The following is a 17,522-nucleotide window of genomic DNA, read 5'->3' on the forward strand; positions in this document are numbered from 1 at the left end:
ATATTCGGAGTGATGCCAGGTTGTGCTAGGTAGCAGAATGGCAGAGGAAGATTTTTCTGCCTTAATTTAGTCTCTTGTTGTAGTTTGAACTGAAACAGTCCTGTAGAAATCAGGAAAGGAGGTGGTTGATCGCTGGCCGTTACAAGCAGACTCCATCCCCCAAACTGTAGTCATTCTTTTGTTTGAATTAAATCAGAGCAATCCTTGGCGCTTTAGTTGTCTTTCCTGAAGCTAAAATTGAGGGAAGGAGTGTTAATGAGCGTCTGCCAAAGGGCTTTCCTGGAAGATGCGATAAGCTCTCTCCAAACTCCATTCACGGCTCTTTAGTGCTAGTGATCTCCCCGAAGAACAGGTCCCAGAGGGAATTCCCACAATGGCTGTGTGTTTTACCTAAATTACATCTGTATTGCTGCTCTAAAGAGGGCACTTGACGGCCTGTTTGCTGAATGGTTTTCCTCCTCTTTCTAATGACTAGGTGGGGCAAGTGGCGATCGTGCTGCCTTTGTGATGGAAGAGTACTTTCTGTGCCCCTTAGTTTCCAGCAGGCACAAGTTGGGGGTGTGCCTGTGCCAGAAGTTTGCATCAGTGGGGCTGTGATGCACTCATTAAACGGGATTTGTCTTTTTTGTTAGCCTTTGGAGCTGAATTGGGTCTCATTGCAGTCCAGCTTAGATTCTTGTTTTCCTTTTCTCCTCTTTAGTTGGTCAAGTAAAATTTGGTCCACCCTTGAGGAAAGAGACGGAGCCACGTCGTGAGTTTGTGAGTTACAAGCAGCATGGGCTATGCTCTGCACATTATTCCCTGCAAATGTCTGTGGAGGAGGAGAAGTCCAAGGTGTGTAGCATACCTCCTTAGCGCTACTGAAGTTGGTAGTGATTTTTCTGACAAGTGACCTATTGGTCCTGGATCTTTTGGTGCCATTGCAGTATATGCAGCAAGACCCCTTATTTGTGGGCTCTGCCAGGTGTGATGTATGTGCTAAGCAACAGCCCTTGGTCCTGTGGGTTTCCTCTGTGCTTTATACCTCATAGGCAAGTATATCATTCCCCTTATTTATAGCGTTATTTTTTTAATTGTAGAATGCCTGTGCATATTCAAATGTTCCTCTCCCTTGTGCTTGTATTGACAATGATTGAGAATGGAAATAATAAAATTGAGAGCCTGGGAAAGAGGTATTGACACGCGGAAACAAACTTCACAACTCACACAGAGTTATAAAGCAGGCGTGTTTATTGTGGCGCTGAGTGCAAGGGGATTTCTCCTCAAGGCTTGCACACCGGGTTAAAATCATGACAGGTATTTAAATCAGTTAACAAAGTTAGTTATTCCTGCTGGTTCTACCCCTTAATTAACTCTTGGTTAATACTTTTCTTACTTCATCTTAAAGTTACAGTTCTCTTTTAATTCACCACACATGCTCAGAGAGTAGGGGGCTTAATTGGGTTGGGGGCTTTTCTAGCTAGGAGGTGTGTTCTTTAGCATTAGAATGAGATTATAATGAGACAGGTTAACTCTAGGGCACTATTTTGGCAGTCCATTCTATTTTTCTAAGATTCGTCCTTGTGTTAATCGTTATTGCTAGTTAGCAGAGAGCTGGTGAAGACAGTCTTTATCTCTAATATGTCTAAGTGCCAGGTGCAGTTGTTATGAAGTATCTTCTTTACATTCTTCTAATTCTTCTTGCTTGTTTTTAACACTTGTTTTTGACCTTGTTTTTCAAGATGTTCTGTAACATCAAGACCTGATCCAGACTGCCCAATTCTGATTGAAATTGTGTCAGTTGCTCCTGCTTGTGTCTGAAGTAAATAGGAGTTAGGTCAGATTTGCAACTAATACAGATGTGTACTCAAAACCTCCCCTGAGATCCGAAATTGGTGACTGCTGCTTTCAGGGCCATTAGTTAATGAAAATGCCCTGAAGGCTGTAGTCAGTAAGAATAAGGCAATGTTGAGTCATGCACATTGCATGCTAATGGTGAGCAAATGGACCCCCTTTGTCTCCTGAAATGGCTGAAGAAGGGCAGTTTTCACTTGGGGCTGCTCTGCTCAGAAAAGAACTGGATGGAAAGAGCTGCCCAAGTGCAGCAGCCCTCCTGCCTGCGTGTGTCTGTGTGTGTGTGTGTGTGTGTGTTCAGAAGTGCCTTTCTCTACCTTGCTGCTTCTCGGTCTGTTAGTAATTGAGCTGCAAGTCATCTGTGAATGAATGGGTGCTATTTCATTCTAGCCCATGTTGCCACGTGGCTGAATGGGGTTTCATCTTCTGTCTCTGAGCACGGTAAAGCTAGGTAAGCATTAAAAAAGAGAGACGTGGAAGGACCATCTTTTGGCGGCAGTCCTCCACATTTCACAAACTGGAGAGTTCATGAAACTCTGAGAGGTGTCCCACTGCGAGGAGGATGCTGGTGGCAGCCTGCTGCGGTGCAGGAGAGCTCACTTGGGACGGCTGTTTGTAGGTTTGTAAGATGATTGGCTTTAGTCATCAGGAAGTTACAGGAAAGTTACTGGAATTCCAGCAACACTGGTACTGTTTCACTCGGGCTATGGCCCAGGTAAGGGATGTTCCAAGGCTGTCAGGGGATGGCTGGTTATTCCCGCTCTCGTTACCGCCTTGAGTTGGGTAACAGGAGTGCTTGGTACAGTCAGTGCTGCTCCCCACCTTAGCCATGCAAGAGTTCCCGGTACAGTCAAGGGACGCTTAACCGCCCAACTCGTTGCGCAAAGGCCGAGGTCCAGCTGGAATTCCTGAGATCATAGAGCAGCCCAGGAAAAAAGTGGGGGGGGGAAGGAATGCACCACCAGAGCCCGGTACTCCCCAGCCTGTGGTGCCCGGTGGCACTGGGTGGGATGGAGAATGCCCTGGCGGGACCCTGCCAGCTGAGGAGAAGGGCTGGGTGTGCGGGAGGGGAGACTGACTCCTGCTCTGCCTCTGTGACCATGAAAGACCGCTGAGCCCTGGTCCTACAGCGTGGTGGTACCGCAGCATGTTTCTGTCCTCAGTATCACGGGGACTTAGGTGGCTTTTAGCTTCCAGAGGAAACATGAGGCCAAGACTAAGGATTAAGGTAGTGTCAGTCCCAGGAACAGCTATCGAACCGTCCTGTAACTGCGTGGGTGATCAGTGCCCTTGACATCTTTGCGTTTCCTTGTTCAGGCTGAGATGCTGTGGCAGTACCTTGCTGAGTCAGGCCTGAACCTCCATCCAGAGCCTACCCATGTTCTTGTGCGTTGTCTCTGGGCAATCACAGCCCCCGTTACTGCCTTGCTAACCTCTATGTCAGACATTCCCCTTGAAATGGGATTAACTTCTTGAGGCTTGTAAATGTTCTTCTGCATTTGTGCAAAGGCAGCTGGCTGGATTAAATGGTTTCATAGTATTAAGGAAAAAGAAAACCTAGGAGGCATGACACTTGTTGGGGCCAAGGACTTTGTTTTAACAAGCACTGGGGAAAAAACAATTTATTTTGGGGGGGGTTTCATGGCTGTATGGCAAATGGCAGGGTCTCCAAAATGTAGGCGTTTGAAATCTTGTCTTGATTCAGAACAGGAGTAGAGAAGCAGTTCAGGGTTTGGAAGTGAGATGTAAACTAAGCAAAAAGTGAGGAAACAAAATGGATTCCCAGCATGGGAATAAAAAGGGAGAAAGCAAATCCAGGGCTGTGCCTTGAGGTCTGTGCTACCAAAAAACCCGCTGTTCTCCCCTGCAATGTGGGATTGCATTGCTCAGAGGAAGGCAGGGGGGAAAATGGCTGAAAGGGAAAGGGGCCAACTCTATTTTTCCTTCTTTTTTCAGAAGACGACAAGTATGAACCCTGCCTGGACAAAGAGGGCTATGGGCTGCCTGTTTGGGACTTCATGATTGGCACTTCACGAGGTTGCAGTTAGGTAAGTGATGTCACTGCAGTTATTCGGGAGGAAGAGTTTTGATAGCATCTAAAATGACTGAGTGTTGCAGTCGTATTCCTTTCTTTAACCAAGTGCTGGAGTTTTACCTTTATGGGTTGAAGTGGGGGTAGTGGATGCTCCCATCTGCATCCCTGTGATGGTGTAAGCTGTCTGCGCCAGCACTTCCCTGCTCTCCCTGGGTCCTCATTGCATCTCTTGTCTTTGCCTTTGCTGTGGCTCTGTCCTCTGCAAGACACCAGATGTGTCCAATTATTCTGTGGGTTTGATCTGGTGAGTGCAGCACTGCTGACAGGACAGCTATGTTTCTGATGTGCCTGTTTCAACCCCCGCCAGGGGCTCTGGTGTTGGTGTTCGGAAGCTAGACAGTGCCTGTGCTGTCAGGTCTCATCTCAGAGCGTGCAGCAGGGCTTTTGGGGATGCCAGCTGATAGTGCTCTGTGTCCCTCTAGCACTGCAGCAAAGGAGAGGTTACTAATGCAACATGGCTGCCTGTTGCCCTTGGCTGTATGCTCTTTTATTTCTGCAGGAGGGTAAGAGCGATGTAAACAATGCTTCTCAGGGGATGGGGGGGAGGATTTGGAGCCCTGTAGAGCAGCTCCCTGCATGGACTGTTACCTGTGCCTCTAAGGAGACCAGGGCCAAGAGCCTGGTTTGGTCAGACCCTGCTAGGGTGGAGAAGGGTGGCTTGTCTGAAGTGCTGAGGTGGGTGGCTTGCTTCTGCGCTGGGCTGTGTGCAGGTGTGATCCCCCCCTCTCTGCTTGCTTGGGACTAGCTGCAGTCTGTGCTGCTTGAAATGTGTCCTTTGAGCCAGAAACGCAGGCAGCCAACTGAGAGCCAAGTGTGAATTGGGAATGGTGGCTCCAAGGTGAACCTGATGGTGAGAGTTGGATATTGTGAAGGAAAACAGAGGTGAGCTCATGGGGCAGAGAGGGTGTTGGCAAGGGAAGAGGGGCTTGTTGGTCCCTGTGGGGTTGTATGTACAGCCCCAGGAATGGAGAAGGAGCAGTGATGTAAACCCTGTACCTCCTCTGAGCTGGTGGTCCTGAGCATCCGTGGTGGTGTGAATTTCAGCTTCTGGGCTCTCCTTTTGGAAGTGTGGGTCTCCCCTGGGGAAGATGGCTGATGCTTCGCTTTGTGGCTAGCTTGCAAGTGTTCTTGGAACTGATAAGCCCTGTCCTGAGGAAGAAGCCTGGAGGGGACTTGGTCTTCCCTGTCTCAGCTACACCTGTGTCTCTGGCAGCAAGCTCTGTGAGACAGATGATCTTTCCACCTCCAAGCATGGTGAAGCCCGGGACTGGGTCAGAAAGCGGTGGCTGCAGTCTTCTACATCCTGCAGGACGTCCTGAACCGTGTGTGTAGGCTTGCAAAGTATGTACACCCATGTTGATTTTAATTTTGGGTCCGTTGCTGTTCAAAAATGGCAGCTTGGCAGGGCTGCCTGGTGTCTGTATCCTTCAAGAGCCATGGTTATGGTGAAGAAGCTACTGGACAAGCTGGCTGTGGCCTCTCCGTGCTCAGCTGCCAGCACTCTGTCTGGTAGCGTACAGCTGCAGCGACACCTCCCCGCTGTGCTCTCTGGGAATGCAGTGTATTCCTACCCCTCAAAGTCCCCGTTAGCTCGAAAAAGTAATAATCTGTAGTGTTCACCTTCTCTGCCATCGGAAATTAAGCAGCTTTGGCAGACCGTGTGTGTTTTGGGAAACGCTGGAGCCCCCCGAGGGCTTTGTGTGCAAAAGCCGAGAGAATCCAAGAAAGCTGCTTTTTGCAGAGAGCACCGGTCCCCTTCTGCTTGCTCACCAGAGCCTTAAGTTTGGGTGTTAATAAGTGAAAATGAGGGCCCTCACTCTCCACGGAGAAACGTTCTTGGGCACTGTGGTAATTTCATGCCTGGAAGGAGTCATATTTGCTGTATAATTTTTGTAACTTCAACCAACCAAATTAGCCTTGAGAAACTATAGTTCTTAATCAGAGTATTGAACTCTACGCTCCATTAGTTGGAAGCATCACCAGGCTCCTTGCACAAAGGGTGGACATCGGGTTTGCAAAGTCGGCAAGTGGTCTGATTTTATTAATGCTGGGGGCAGCAGCGATCCCTGGGTTTAAGGTTGTTCATAGTACTCTGAGCACTTAGTAGGGTCAGGCACACAGTCACATCAGGTCAGCTGCCCTGGCAAAATGAAGCAGCTAAGTGACATTTCCCTTCCTTCTGTTCCCACCAGAAAACTTGTAAAAAGGAATAAAGGACAGTTTGGCTACTACTAGAGGTTGGGTTAATAATTCCAGTAAATGGGATTCCAAAAGTAATGGAAGCCGGGGAAGGTGAGAAATGCCAGCAGGCCCTGGTGTGTGTTTGTGGCTCGTGGGACTGCACCCACAGCAAGAGGCTGTTTTGGCTCAGGGAATGTTTGTTCTGGGATTTTACTGCTATGAATGTTGACTGTGCCACTTACATATGGTCTAATCACGGAACAGGGTGGGGAGGCCTTAAGTTCTCCACTTCGGAAGGATGCTGCAGCCTGGAGACGTGGGTGTGTCCTCTGGCTCTGCTGTGAATGGGATTCTAGAGTTTCAAAGTTCTATTGTTGCTCCTTCCAGGTGAGCTGAGAGATGGCCACTGGCAAGATGCATCTGTCCATGGGGTCCTCCAAAATGGCTGATGGATTCCAGAGCAAAGTGGTAGCACCTCGTTTTCCGAAGCTAGTTAGAGAGACAGAGGAGTCTGTAACTGTAAGTACCTGCTGTGGCTGGGCAGGACCTGTGTTAAGGCTGGAAACTCCCCCTGTGTCCCTCCTTCGCCTTCCCTTCCTGTTGTCTAGCAGCACTGTGAAGCTGGACCCCACCTCCCCATCGCTTTGCTGCCCGGCTTCTGCTGGAGGTGGCTGTCATGGTACAGTGGGGGATGGAGTGCGTGCTGCTTCGGGGAAAGTCCAGAGTCTTGCCTGGAGGCCAAGTTAAATGAATGTCCTGGGCATTGCACTGGCATAGCTGAAGCGTGAGTGTGTGCTTCGTTCCATCCTCTTTGTGTGGGCAGTAATATCTTCTGTCACGTAGGCATACTTGCCAGTGCTGCTCTGACCGTACCTGCCCTCCAGGCAGCCGGGCATGTGGTGGGCTGCTCGAGCTCTGCCTGAAGACGTGGCTGGTCCCAGACAGAACAGGTTGCAAAACAGTAATTGTATCTCATGTCCCGTGTGGAGCACAGATCCAGCCCTGCAAACAGCAGTGGAGTCAGGGCGATTCCTCCTTCCCATCCACAGACGTCCCCTTTGCTGACTGGAGCTCACTTGACTGGAGATGACCTAGTGCTCAGGCTCTGTGAATGAGATATCTCTGTGTACTTCTGCAGAGGGGTCTGTGAGGCCAGAACAGAGAGAAAACAAGTGCTAATTAAGAAGAAATAACTAAAACTTGGACCCATTCCTCTCCACGTCAGTCTTGGCACAGCGCTGCTTTTCTGCTTTCCTCTGACTCACCCAGCCATGACATCTCCACACACGTGTTGGTTGAGCGCGTTGTGCAAGGATGGAGTTTGGGGATTTCTGATAATTCCTCGCCACTCTCTTCAAAGGCTCAATCTGGCTCAATCCAGCAAAACTAAAGAGAAAACAAATGCCCGAAGAGCAGAAATCCCCAAACATGTCACATCAAATCACGAAGGAGAAGCTAACGGCGGGGCAGAGCCATTGGTTAGAGCGTGTGTGTTCGGCTCTATATCATTAATTTACTGATGTTAAATATTTCAGCAGGTAACTTAGGGGACTTCCAGGACTATCGTAGTGGCTGTGATCACAAATTATTCATCAGTGGCAGTTGAACAAGAAAAGCCTTTCTGACCAAAGGCATTTGTGTAACTCTTGCTGGTGTTTTGCATTTCAGCTGACTCCCTCGGCCTTCCTGAAGGAGATGTCTCTCACCACGGAGCAGAGGCTGGCCAGCACTCGGGAGATGAGGCGGCCCCGGATTATCCAGCTTCTAGACATGAGTGAGACCTCCCATCAAAAGGTAGCCTTTTCCTGCCCTTTTCCTTGCTGTTGGTGACATTTGAAGAGGGTGCGTGCTTGTGACAGGCCTGCCTCCAGCTTCTCTGAATACCTCTGTGACTAGGTCCTGTTGTCCTTTCCAACTCCCGAGTGACTAGCGATAGGACAAGAAGAAATGACCTCAAGTTGCACCAGGGGAGGTTTAGACTGGATGTTAGGAAAAATGTCTTTCCGGAGAGAGCAGTGAAGCATTGAACAGGGTGCCCAGGGAGGTGGTGGAGTCACCATCTCTGGAGGTGTTCAAGGAACATGTGGACGTGGCACTGTGGGACATGGTTTAGTGGGCATGGTGGGGTTGGGTTGGTGGTTGGACTTGATGATCTTACAGGTCTTTTCCAACCTTAGTGATTCTGTGAACTGGTGGTGGTGGTGGAGTTCCTTCTGCTGGGGGAAAAGTAAAACATTTTTCCCCGGTGAGACATTGAAGTCCTGATATGCTTAGTAGCCAATACGAATAACCTCTGCTGAACTTGGTGAGTTTTGCTGGAATTTAGCTACCAGTGCTAAAGCCCGATACTGGGGGAAGGCTGGGGCAGGACACCAGGGTGCGAGCTTGCCATTTTCCATCCTCCTGCTGAAATAGTCGCATCTCACTTCGGTACAGTTGCTGGCAAATGCTTGGGGTCATAGGACTCCCTCAACGGTGGCAGCATTGGCCTTTGAAAGCTGAGGGCCTACGGTAATTATTCAAGATTTAACAAAACCAATTGCATTAATGCTTTGGGTTGGAACAATGTGTGGGACCCTTGCAGGGTGTTAGAATTTGCAGGCTGCCAGGTATACAGGGGAATCACGCTGGGCAGAGGTGATGTGGAGGTGCTTTATCTGGATCAACGTTTACTTTCAAGCTGCTTTTCTTACAGGACTGCTCAGTACAACACGCAGTCCAAATGGGTAGATTGCTGAGGTAGGCTGTTGAGTGGAAAATTGCCAGCCAGAGACCTGTAACGAATTGGTTAAGGATTGCCCTAGACAGCACGGGAGCTTGGGAATGCGTCAGACGAGTGCACAAATAACTGGCAGTGTGCCGCAGCCACACATGGAGACCTGCCCATGTCTTTCGAGGGGGAGCAGTGCAGCTGGAAGAGGGGAGACAAAGCAGGGAGGAATTTCCTCAAAGTAATGCCTCTGCTCTGTAAGCATTTGCTGTTTGTGTATGTTTTCAGCCATGCTTCTGCAGTGGTGTTAATTAAGAGCAATAATAGAATACAGTAAAGCATCCCTTTTAAAGCTCATGGCAAAAGGAGATCTCAAGTCCAGTCTTGAACTCAAGTCGCCCAGTAATGCTGAGAAAAGAGCTGAACCTTATCACCATCCAGTGTTCCCCTCACATGTCTTTTTCCTAACTACTGTTACTTTCTTGTTGGCCTTACCTCCTCTGGTACTGTTCTCTTCTTACTGATTTCTAGGCTCTATATCAAAAAATGATATCTGGGGATGTGTGGGACTTGGTCTCTCTGTCTCAGAGTAAAGATCATCCCAAAATGGTTTCCCACGGAGTCTCACATAAATTCTTGGGTTTCGCTTTCTCCGTGAGCGCTCATGGCTCTTTCAGTAAGTGCTCCGGAGCTGTGTGACCCCGTTAGCACAGGGCTCTGCTGGAGGTAAGCGCTGCCTTGCATTTTGGAGAAGGAAACCTGGAGAAACACCTCCCAAAAGAGCTTCTTAGCTTGAGCCCGCTCAGCGTGGCCCAGAAACTTTTGCTGAGCTCAGAACACAGGTGGGTGAGCTCTTGTTTCCCTAGAGTGAGCTGGGCAGACGTACTCACCAAGAGACTGTACTTCCCGGGAGATCAATGTAGGAATCTCATTCATGAATCTTTTTGCCAGCAGCTGAACCTCTCACTGCTCTCTCTTGCATCTCCAGTTCTCCTCAGTTGACCTGGACCAGAGCTTGTTTCAGCCTTTTCCATCAGAGGTGGTGTTTCAGAGCTACGTCCCCTGCGAGGTCTATGAAGCGCCGCTGATTCTGAGGAACACCGACAAGGTAAGTGCTGGGATGTGGAGGTTTAACACCGTGCTGGAAGAGGAGAGCAGTGTAATTCACGTGGTATACAGCAAGTTATCTGCTGCAGCACAGCACGTCAGAATCAAATGTCTCACCACCTTTATTTTGCAAGCTGGTGGAAATCTTCCCATGCTGGAGATTCTCCCCCTGATTTTGGCCATGCGTTGGTGGTATCTAGCCCAAAGGAGCTTTTCTAGTCAGCATCCTTCCCCTTGAAATCCCCGGACTGAGGGATATGTCGAGGGCTGTACAGTCCGTACCTGCCCTCATGCTTTACCTCGAGTGTGTATCATGTCCTGGTGGCTCCTTGGTTAACCTTGGTTTCTGGCAGGGCATCTCTGCCTCTCACAACCTGTTTAGCTGCCTCTGCAGCTCACTGTCAGAGCACAGGGGTTGAGTCTTCTCCGCTTTATGTTGGAATAAGTTACAATTAGCGGTGTTGGCACTCCAGAAAGGGTGTTTTGAAACAGCAGTGGAAGCGGACTGATTTAGCAGGAGCAGTGGGAGGCCTTTAGGGGCCACTTTAGGCTCCTGCTAAGTGTAATTCAGTTCTGCCCAGGTTTTTCTAAGGCAACGTGGCTCTCTGCTTTCCCTTTGGAGAACCACAGCCCATCCACAGTAACATGCTCTTGAAGGTCTCCACCTTTACTTGAAAAAATTGTGATCGTTTTGAGATTTCCCAAGGAAGTTGAGAAGGGAAAAGTTGAAAAACGTCAGCAATTTTGTTCCACTGTAAAGAGGAGAATTGAGACCTTCTGAATTTCAGCAGGGGAAATATTTGCTGGAGTGAGGCATGTGCCAAGAGCAAGGTGGTGGGAAAAGAGAGGAGCGAGGAAAGGAGCTGAGTTAGAAGGTGCTCTGGGAGAGAACTTTGTACAGGCAAGGGTTTCTCTTGACACGTAACAGTAAGTGTGCTGGAAGCAGAGAAGGGTCAGAAAAAGAAAGGTGTAATTAAAGACAGTCTTGTGTACTGAAGAGTGAGACGTATCCATGAGAGGAGGGCGGCAGGATGGGAAGATGGAAGTGTGCAGGACAGCGGGTGAATTAACCCCCTCTCCAAATCTCCCTGTTGGGGGAAACAAACAGGTGGACAAAAAAGCGCTGTTGGGGCATATGGCAGGTGGAGGAACAGCAAGAGAAGTCAAAGTATATTGTGAGATGACAGGTTTTGACAGGGACCCGGTTGAAAAGAAGCCCCTTTGGCAAGGGAGGGTGCAGGCATGGCCCCTCAGTTATTCCTGGAGAGTGCTGCGCCATTCCTGGTGTGGCGTTCAGCTCGGGGATATTGGAAAGATGCAGCGTGGATGCCCATGCCCCAGGGATACCATTTATGTGGTCCACAGTGATTCTGGGCACTCTTTGCTGTAGGTATCCTTTCCTGATTAAAGTGTGCCTCAGTTTCTCTTTCCCTATGGCTCTGCTTCATTCCCACTAAGTCTTTTGGCTTCAGTTGCTCCGTTATCCATGTGGCACTTCAAAATGTTTGTCTTTGCCAAGTACCAGCCAACAGGCAAACAGTTAATTTGCTCTGTTCCTGCTCCCTCAAGTGGAAAAGAACATCTGCATCAACATTTCTGCCTTTCCCAGTAAAAAATCCTAAACTTGTACAGCTGCACCTTGGGATTTGTATGCCCTGTAAAGAGGAGGCAATGTGTGAACTGTTGATTTTTTTTCCCAAAATGAATTAGTTTTGAAGCTAGTAAGACCTCAACCATTGGACAGTGCTGGTGTGAAAGTAAGATCGGCTCTAAGGAAAATCCTTGGCATATTTAAGTACACAAAGTTAGAGATGATAGTCCTAAGAGAGGTTATTACATTTTACTTTCGTTGGCTTTTGATAGTGTCCTAGAGAAAAGCAACATGTGCTCTGTCTCAGTTTTCTCACCAGTTTCCCAGATTCCTCTGAATCATACTGACTTCTACTGCATGGTAGCCTGGTGCTGTCTGCTCCATCAAAATCCAGCTGACAGCAAAGTGTATTCCAAAGAGAGGCTCTGTAATCATTCAAATACAGAAGCGCTTTGCTACATACTTCCTGTTTGTACCTGTGTTTTGTACAAGTGCTTTTCTGTCTTCAGGCTGCTCCTCATGTCTTCTGGGTGGCTTTTGCTGAAGGTCTTAACTCATCTCCCAAGGGATTTGGTGACCCAAATGTTTGTCTGCAGTGTGAAATTGGCTCTGGGAACTCGCTGCCCCAGGGCATTGCTGGGAGCAAAGAGTGTTTGGAGAGTTCAGGACTGCCTGGGCCGTGGGTTATGAGGCTCGGGTGGGTGGTGCAGAATGAATCTCCACTTTTGCCAAGCCTCATGTGGGTTTGTTGTTTCTCAGTGAAGCTGCCTGTCAGTCAAAATCACCTGTTTTAGACTTTCTGAGATGAGGTTTGGTGCTCAGGGGTTGATATCCGTGTGCTAGAAAATGCCTGTGTGCAGTCTCTGTGTTTGTGGCATCCCAGAGGGCAGAAACTTGCAGCAGGGTGCCTGCAGGGACTCCCGGGTGTGGGGAGGAATGCCCAGAGATCTGCCTTGCCTGCACTGGCAGCTGCCTGGCTACAATCAGCAGGCAGCAAGAGGCTCCGGAGAGCTGAGATTGGCTTTTAGTAATGAAACCACAGTGTGAGTCAGTGCTGGTCATGCATCTCAAGGCAGAAAATGCCTTTGAAGCCCATAATTGATAGGCACAGCCTGGGGGGGTCGTCTGGCTTGCCATTATTGTGGTAAGTTGACTGCTCTGATCTTCTGCATCAGCCTTTCCTTATAGAGTATCATGCTTCTTCCTTGCTTCTCTACAGCCCCCTTTAAATTCTCTTAGCCATCTCCTTGTTTGTGGGGTTGTCCCTTTGTTTTCCTATGTTCCTCCTTTTGCTCCTCAGCTTGCTTTTATTCCCAGTAAGGCCACAATGTCTGTGGTCTCCTTCTCTTGTTGGTCTGCCTGCATGACTGTAGCATTGCAGCTTGACTGCCCTGCTCAAACCCGGTAGGTTAGAAGTGAATTTCTTCCTTGCCCCAGTATAACACGTCCTGTTTTGCCTTCAGATGATACATTCCCCCTTTAGAGGTGCGATGGCATGGATGTGCGCAGGCAGAAGCAAGCAGGTTCTCGGGGTTTGTTGACTATGTGGATGACTTGATTCTGGTATCGTATCGCCATGCTGCTGGTGTCTTATCTGCTTGGCACTTCCTTCACAGCAGGGCATTGCCCTGCTGCCTCTGGCCTGGAGCTATTTTGCCCCAGCAGCAGGGATTCAGGTCCACCCTTGTGTATTATGTGTATGTACCTCGAGAGCTAAAAGTGCTTTGGAAAGGTGGTTGAGGCAGGATGTCACCAGGGCATGGCTAGGTCTCTTCTCCTCATGTTTCCACAACTGGCAAAGTCATAGTCTCATGTCTTTCCTGCAGGTTCCTCGGCTGGTGAAGGTCGTCTTGGAGAGCTCACCTTATTTCAAGTTGATCAGCCCGAAGGATACGTGCCGTAAGGTAGCACCTGGCATGCGTTCCACTTTCCGCATCCTTTTCACCCCTGAGGAGAACAAGGTGAGAGTGGAGGTGCCAAGAGGTTGGTGCCTTCAGGGGAAGCTGCACCTGCAGGGCCGGATTCAGACCAGGGCATCTGGTGTGGGTTTTGTGGAACTGTCCTGGTTTTGGTGGGGTTGCGCTGGATCTAGAACTGGGGGAAGCTCTTTCCCCGTGGTGAAGATTATGCTCTCACAGGCTGGAGGCTCTTGTGTGTTTCAGACTGTTTTTATCCTTCAGCGCTGGCACATTTAACGTAATGTCTATTGGCTTCAGGGATAAGAGAGTCTACCGTCTGTGGTGGGGCAGCCTCTCAAGGTGTCGGTTTGTAGTATCTGTCCGTTGCTGCATAATTATGGGTTTGCTCCACTAATTATAAATACAAAGGTCTGTTTAAAAGTGACCTGTTATTTGGGGGACCCAAAGTAAGCCTGATCAGAGTGAGGACCACCACCTTTGAAAAGTGCAGTCACCTTAATGTATATCACGTTGGACACAGTAGTGACACAGCTGAGCGTTGTGTCTAAAGTAATTGCTTTTTTTGCATGCCGGTTCTAGTCCACCCGCTGCTGTGAGGTCTGCTCCAGGCTGCAGCTGGTCACATCTTGGCATTGCAGGGTGCTGTTAGGCGCTGCACAGGGACTCGCAGGCTGTGCTTTCCCTCGGTGTGCTTTCTTGAGCGTTCGTGAGGGAAGGTGCACGTGGAACAGTAGGAAAGTGGCAGGGAGGGGTGTTGATAAGATGTTTAGCCATCTCAGTGGCAGGGGTGTAATTATTGTGGAAAATCCTAGAGGCATGAGTAGATCCAGAGAGCTTTTCTCTTTCCCACCTGGCAGCCACTTCCCTGCCTGGCTCTGGACTGGAGCAAAGATGATGCTTTTTCATCCCCTGTGTTTCCAAGCCTTGCAGCCGTGCTGTTTCTGAGGATACTTGCCCGCCTGCGATCCAGCTGTGAGTGTAGGGGAGAGGGAGTGCTGTGCCCATGGCAGGGAGCCAGCCCAGTGCAGAGCCACTGAGCTCTAGATGTCCTTAACTCAGCAGGAGGTTGGTGTGCTGCAGATGACATTGAGACATCTGCCTGGCAGAGCACGTCTAGGACTAAAGGGGCAGGTACAGTCTGCAGGCAGACCCCTTACCCCAGAGCCTGTGGGCAGTAATACCGGTGTGGCTGTGTCTTCATGCGTGTTATTGTGGTTGCTCTGTCACCTGGCGCCTATTCCGTGCCACACATACTTTTGCTTGGAGGTTTGAACACCAGTGCCGTGGCCCTGGCAAGTCTGATTCTCTGTGCTGTGATGCAAAGGGTCAGTGCTGTTACCTGGAGGCTTGTTAATACAGAGGATTTAGTACCTGGCACGGAAGGGAGGAAGCATTGCAGGCAGACAAAGACAGGCAGGCTGACTCCTTCCGCCAGCCCCCGCCACCCCTTAGCACTGTTTTTCGCATGACTTTGTTGGAGAGGCAAGGTTAGGGGATAGCTCTGAGCCAGCTGGTGTTTCTGCAGCAGGCCAGAGGTGCAAGATCTCTTTGGGCATAGCTGTTTTCTCATCTTCCATTTGCAGCTGAGATTCAGTTTAACACTTTGTCCTGTCCTCAAACAGTATGGATATAGAAAACTGAAGAGGAAATGCCCTGTGGTGCCTGGCTCCCCATGCTTGTGAAATAATCTGTTCCTTTGGAGGGACTGAGAAATTATTTAACATCATTAATATTTAGGGTAAAAATGATGTTGGCCTCGGGCAGTTCTCCATGCTACCCAAGTGACACGAGAGCTTAATGTCACTGAGGTAGGCTTTGCAAAGTACACTGGTGCCTTAAAATGTGATTTATTAGTATAAATTAGTGTTCATTTTTGGGGTGGAAGAGGTAAATGGGTGCCCATGAAGGGCGGCAAAGTGCTGCTCTTCAAGTTTCGAGAGGCAGCAGAGCAACACGTGAACATCACCACAAGTAGAAGTAGGGTGAGATAACCCCCAAGAGCACTGATGTCCAATACTTTGTCCCTTGTCTTGCCCTTGAACAGGTGAGCATCTGGATAGGGAGCTCTGCCAGCGAGAGGTCCTCCGCACAGCTTCGGCGACAGCCTGGCGGGTTTCTGCTGAACTGGGTTTTGTGCCCCGTGCAGGGGTTGTGCAGGGAATTGAGAGAGGGGTGCGTGCTGCTCGGTGAGGAGCACGTAGGGGTTTATACAGCCGAATCAGTATTTTGTACAAATACGAACATTCTGTCTCGTCCTTGTTGGAGCGTGAGTCAGAGAAGTACCTCCTGCTACAAGGATCTCTTCTTTGCAGTTGCCTGCTGCAAGGAATTCAGTGAAGTGTTTAGGATCGGTTCTACAGTAAAACTGACATCCGAGTTTGCTGGCATACTGGGCAGTTAAGGCTGATATCCCTGTGACAGTCATGAATGTTAGCCTGAGTTTGCAAAGAGCTTGAAGTGACACCTTTGATACAAGCCGTTGCTTTAATTTCAGCGGGTGCTAATTCAAATGCCATCGGTGATGCTTTGCAGGCCAGAGCTTGTAACTTACTGCTTATCAAAGGGGAGTAAGAGAAAAGGAACCATCGTACAGTGAACTGTATTTTCCCTGAAATTGAGAGCGGAGCTGTATGAAGCATGAAGTCGTATTTTCCTGAAAATCTATAGCCTGAAGCTGCATCTAAACACAACGGTCTTTAAAGCATGGAAGTGATGCAACCCCTCCCTCACCCAGGCATGTTTACTTAGAGACCTGGTTTTAAACAGCCTGCTAAGGGTTTGCAGTTGCAAAGTCAAACAAGATTTTAAACTGGCTTGGACTGTACCCCTAGACTGTGAGTAAGTGCATAGCAGAGTTGGTAAGACAGGGCAGTGCTGCAGTGGAGAATTGCAGCCTTGATCTTCCAGGGGAGGGCGATTCAGCTTTCAAAAGCTTACAGGACCATGGATTCACAGCAGCGTGAGCAGCCAGCTTCTGCCTAGCACCCCTCTTTCCTTGGTTCCCCCCCACACCCCGTTTGACCTGACGCTGCATTCAGCTTTGCTGCGAGGTCCCACTTTGGGGTCCTAGAGCGCGGTTGAAGGGTCAGCACGTGCTGAAGTGCTTTGAGTCAAGCTTTGTAGAGGATGCACGGTCCCAGGTTGTCCCTGGAGAAGGGGCTCAGCACACAACATGTGTGTATGTGAATGGCAAGAGGCAGCTTTCTCTCTCAAAGGTCACGGTTGTCTCTGCGAGGCCAAATCCTTGTTGCTTTAGCCTTGTCTTTGCAGACCTGGAGAAGTCCCTTCCCCAGGCGCTGCTGTGCAGGCAGTCCCAGTGCCCCTCACCAGCAGCGGAGCTGGGAAGGCTGCCTGTGCTTGCTTTTGGGGGGATTGATTCCTTGGGCTCTTATTTACATTGCTGCTGATCTGCTCCTTAGCGATGACAATGACTTGAAAATTATTTCCTTTTACTTCCCTCAAATGCCTCCAGCTGTTGAAGTTTTCTTTTTTCTTTATTCCCCTGCTGATCTGAACTCCTTGGGTCCTCCTCTGTCTACCTGGCATCTGGAAGGGAGAGATAAGTACATATGGCATGCCCAGACTTAATAAGGCACGCAGATTTCAATTGGATTTACAATGCCTTTGTTAGAGGAGTGTGGCCAAAATAACAACAAAAAAAAGTAAATAGGATTCTTTATTTGCTAATGCAGTTTCTGAGGATCTAAACAGTCCAGGATGTGAAGTACCCAGCTAATAGGTGCTTTAAATTCAGATGGACTGCCCATAGCTTTTATTTTAGAGGGCTTAGGCTGCAAGGTTGAGTACAAAATTGCTAATTCAGAAGGACTTGCTGAGGATGAAACGCATTCCTGAAATGTGATCTTCCAGTCTGTAGGTCGTTTGCTGCAGTTCCTTTCCTGGTATTTTACCTTCCAAATATGAGAAGCAAAAGCCCTTCTGCAATATCCAGTGTGAATATTTGAGATACCCAGAATAAAAGATCCTTCTTTATTCTTTTTCCACCTTGGATGTGACAGCGTCTGTTACTGCAACCTTAAACCCCAGCCGAGCAGGCGGTTGGTAGGCGCTGGGTGTTAACTTTTG

The 17,522-nt window shown here is 49.0% G+C and overlaps 1 protein-coding gene across 1 annotated transcript in view; it reads left to right on the plus strand.

The window, feature by feature from the left end:
- Positions 1 to 6,520: 6,520 nt before the first annotated feature.
- Positions 6,521 to 17,522, plus strand: part of LOC132319070 (hydrocephalus-inducing protein homolog) — a 46,564-nt gene continuing 35,562 nt past the window's right edge. The window contains exons 1-4 of the mRNA XM_059828806.1: positions 6,521 to 6,628; positions 7,778 to 7,903; positions 9,808 to 9,927; positions 13,344 to 13,478. Coding sequence (XP_059684789.1) covers positions 6,524 to 6,628; positions 7,778 to 7,903; positions 9,808 to 9,927; positions 13,344 to 13,478 — 486 coding nt within the window. The 5' untranslated portion in view covers positions 6,521 to 6,523. The remainder of the gene's footprint in view (positions 6,629 to 7,777; positions 7,904 to 9,807; positions 9,928 to 13,343; positions 13,479 to 17,522) is intronic.

The sequence above is a fragment of the Gavia stellata genome, chromosome 24 (genome assembly GCF_030936135.1).
Source record: "Gavia stellata isolate bGavSte3 chromosome 24, bGavSte3.hap2, whole genome shotgun sequence".
NCBI lineage: Eukaryota > Metazoa > Chordata > Aves > Gaviiformes > Gaviidae > Gavia > Gavia stellata.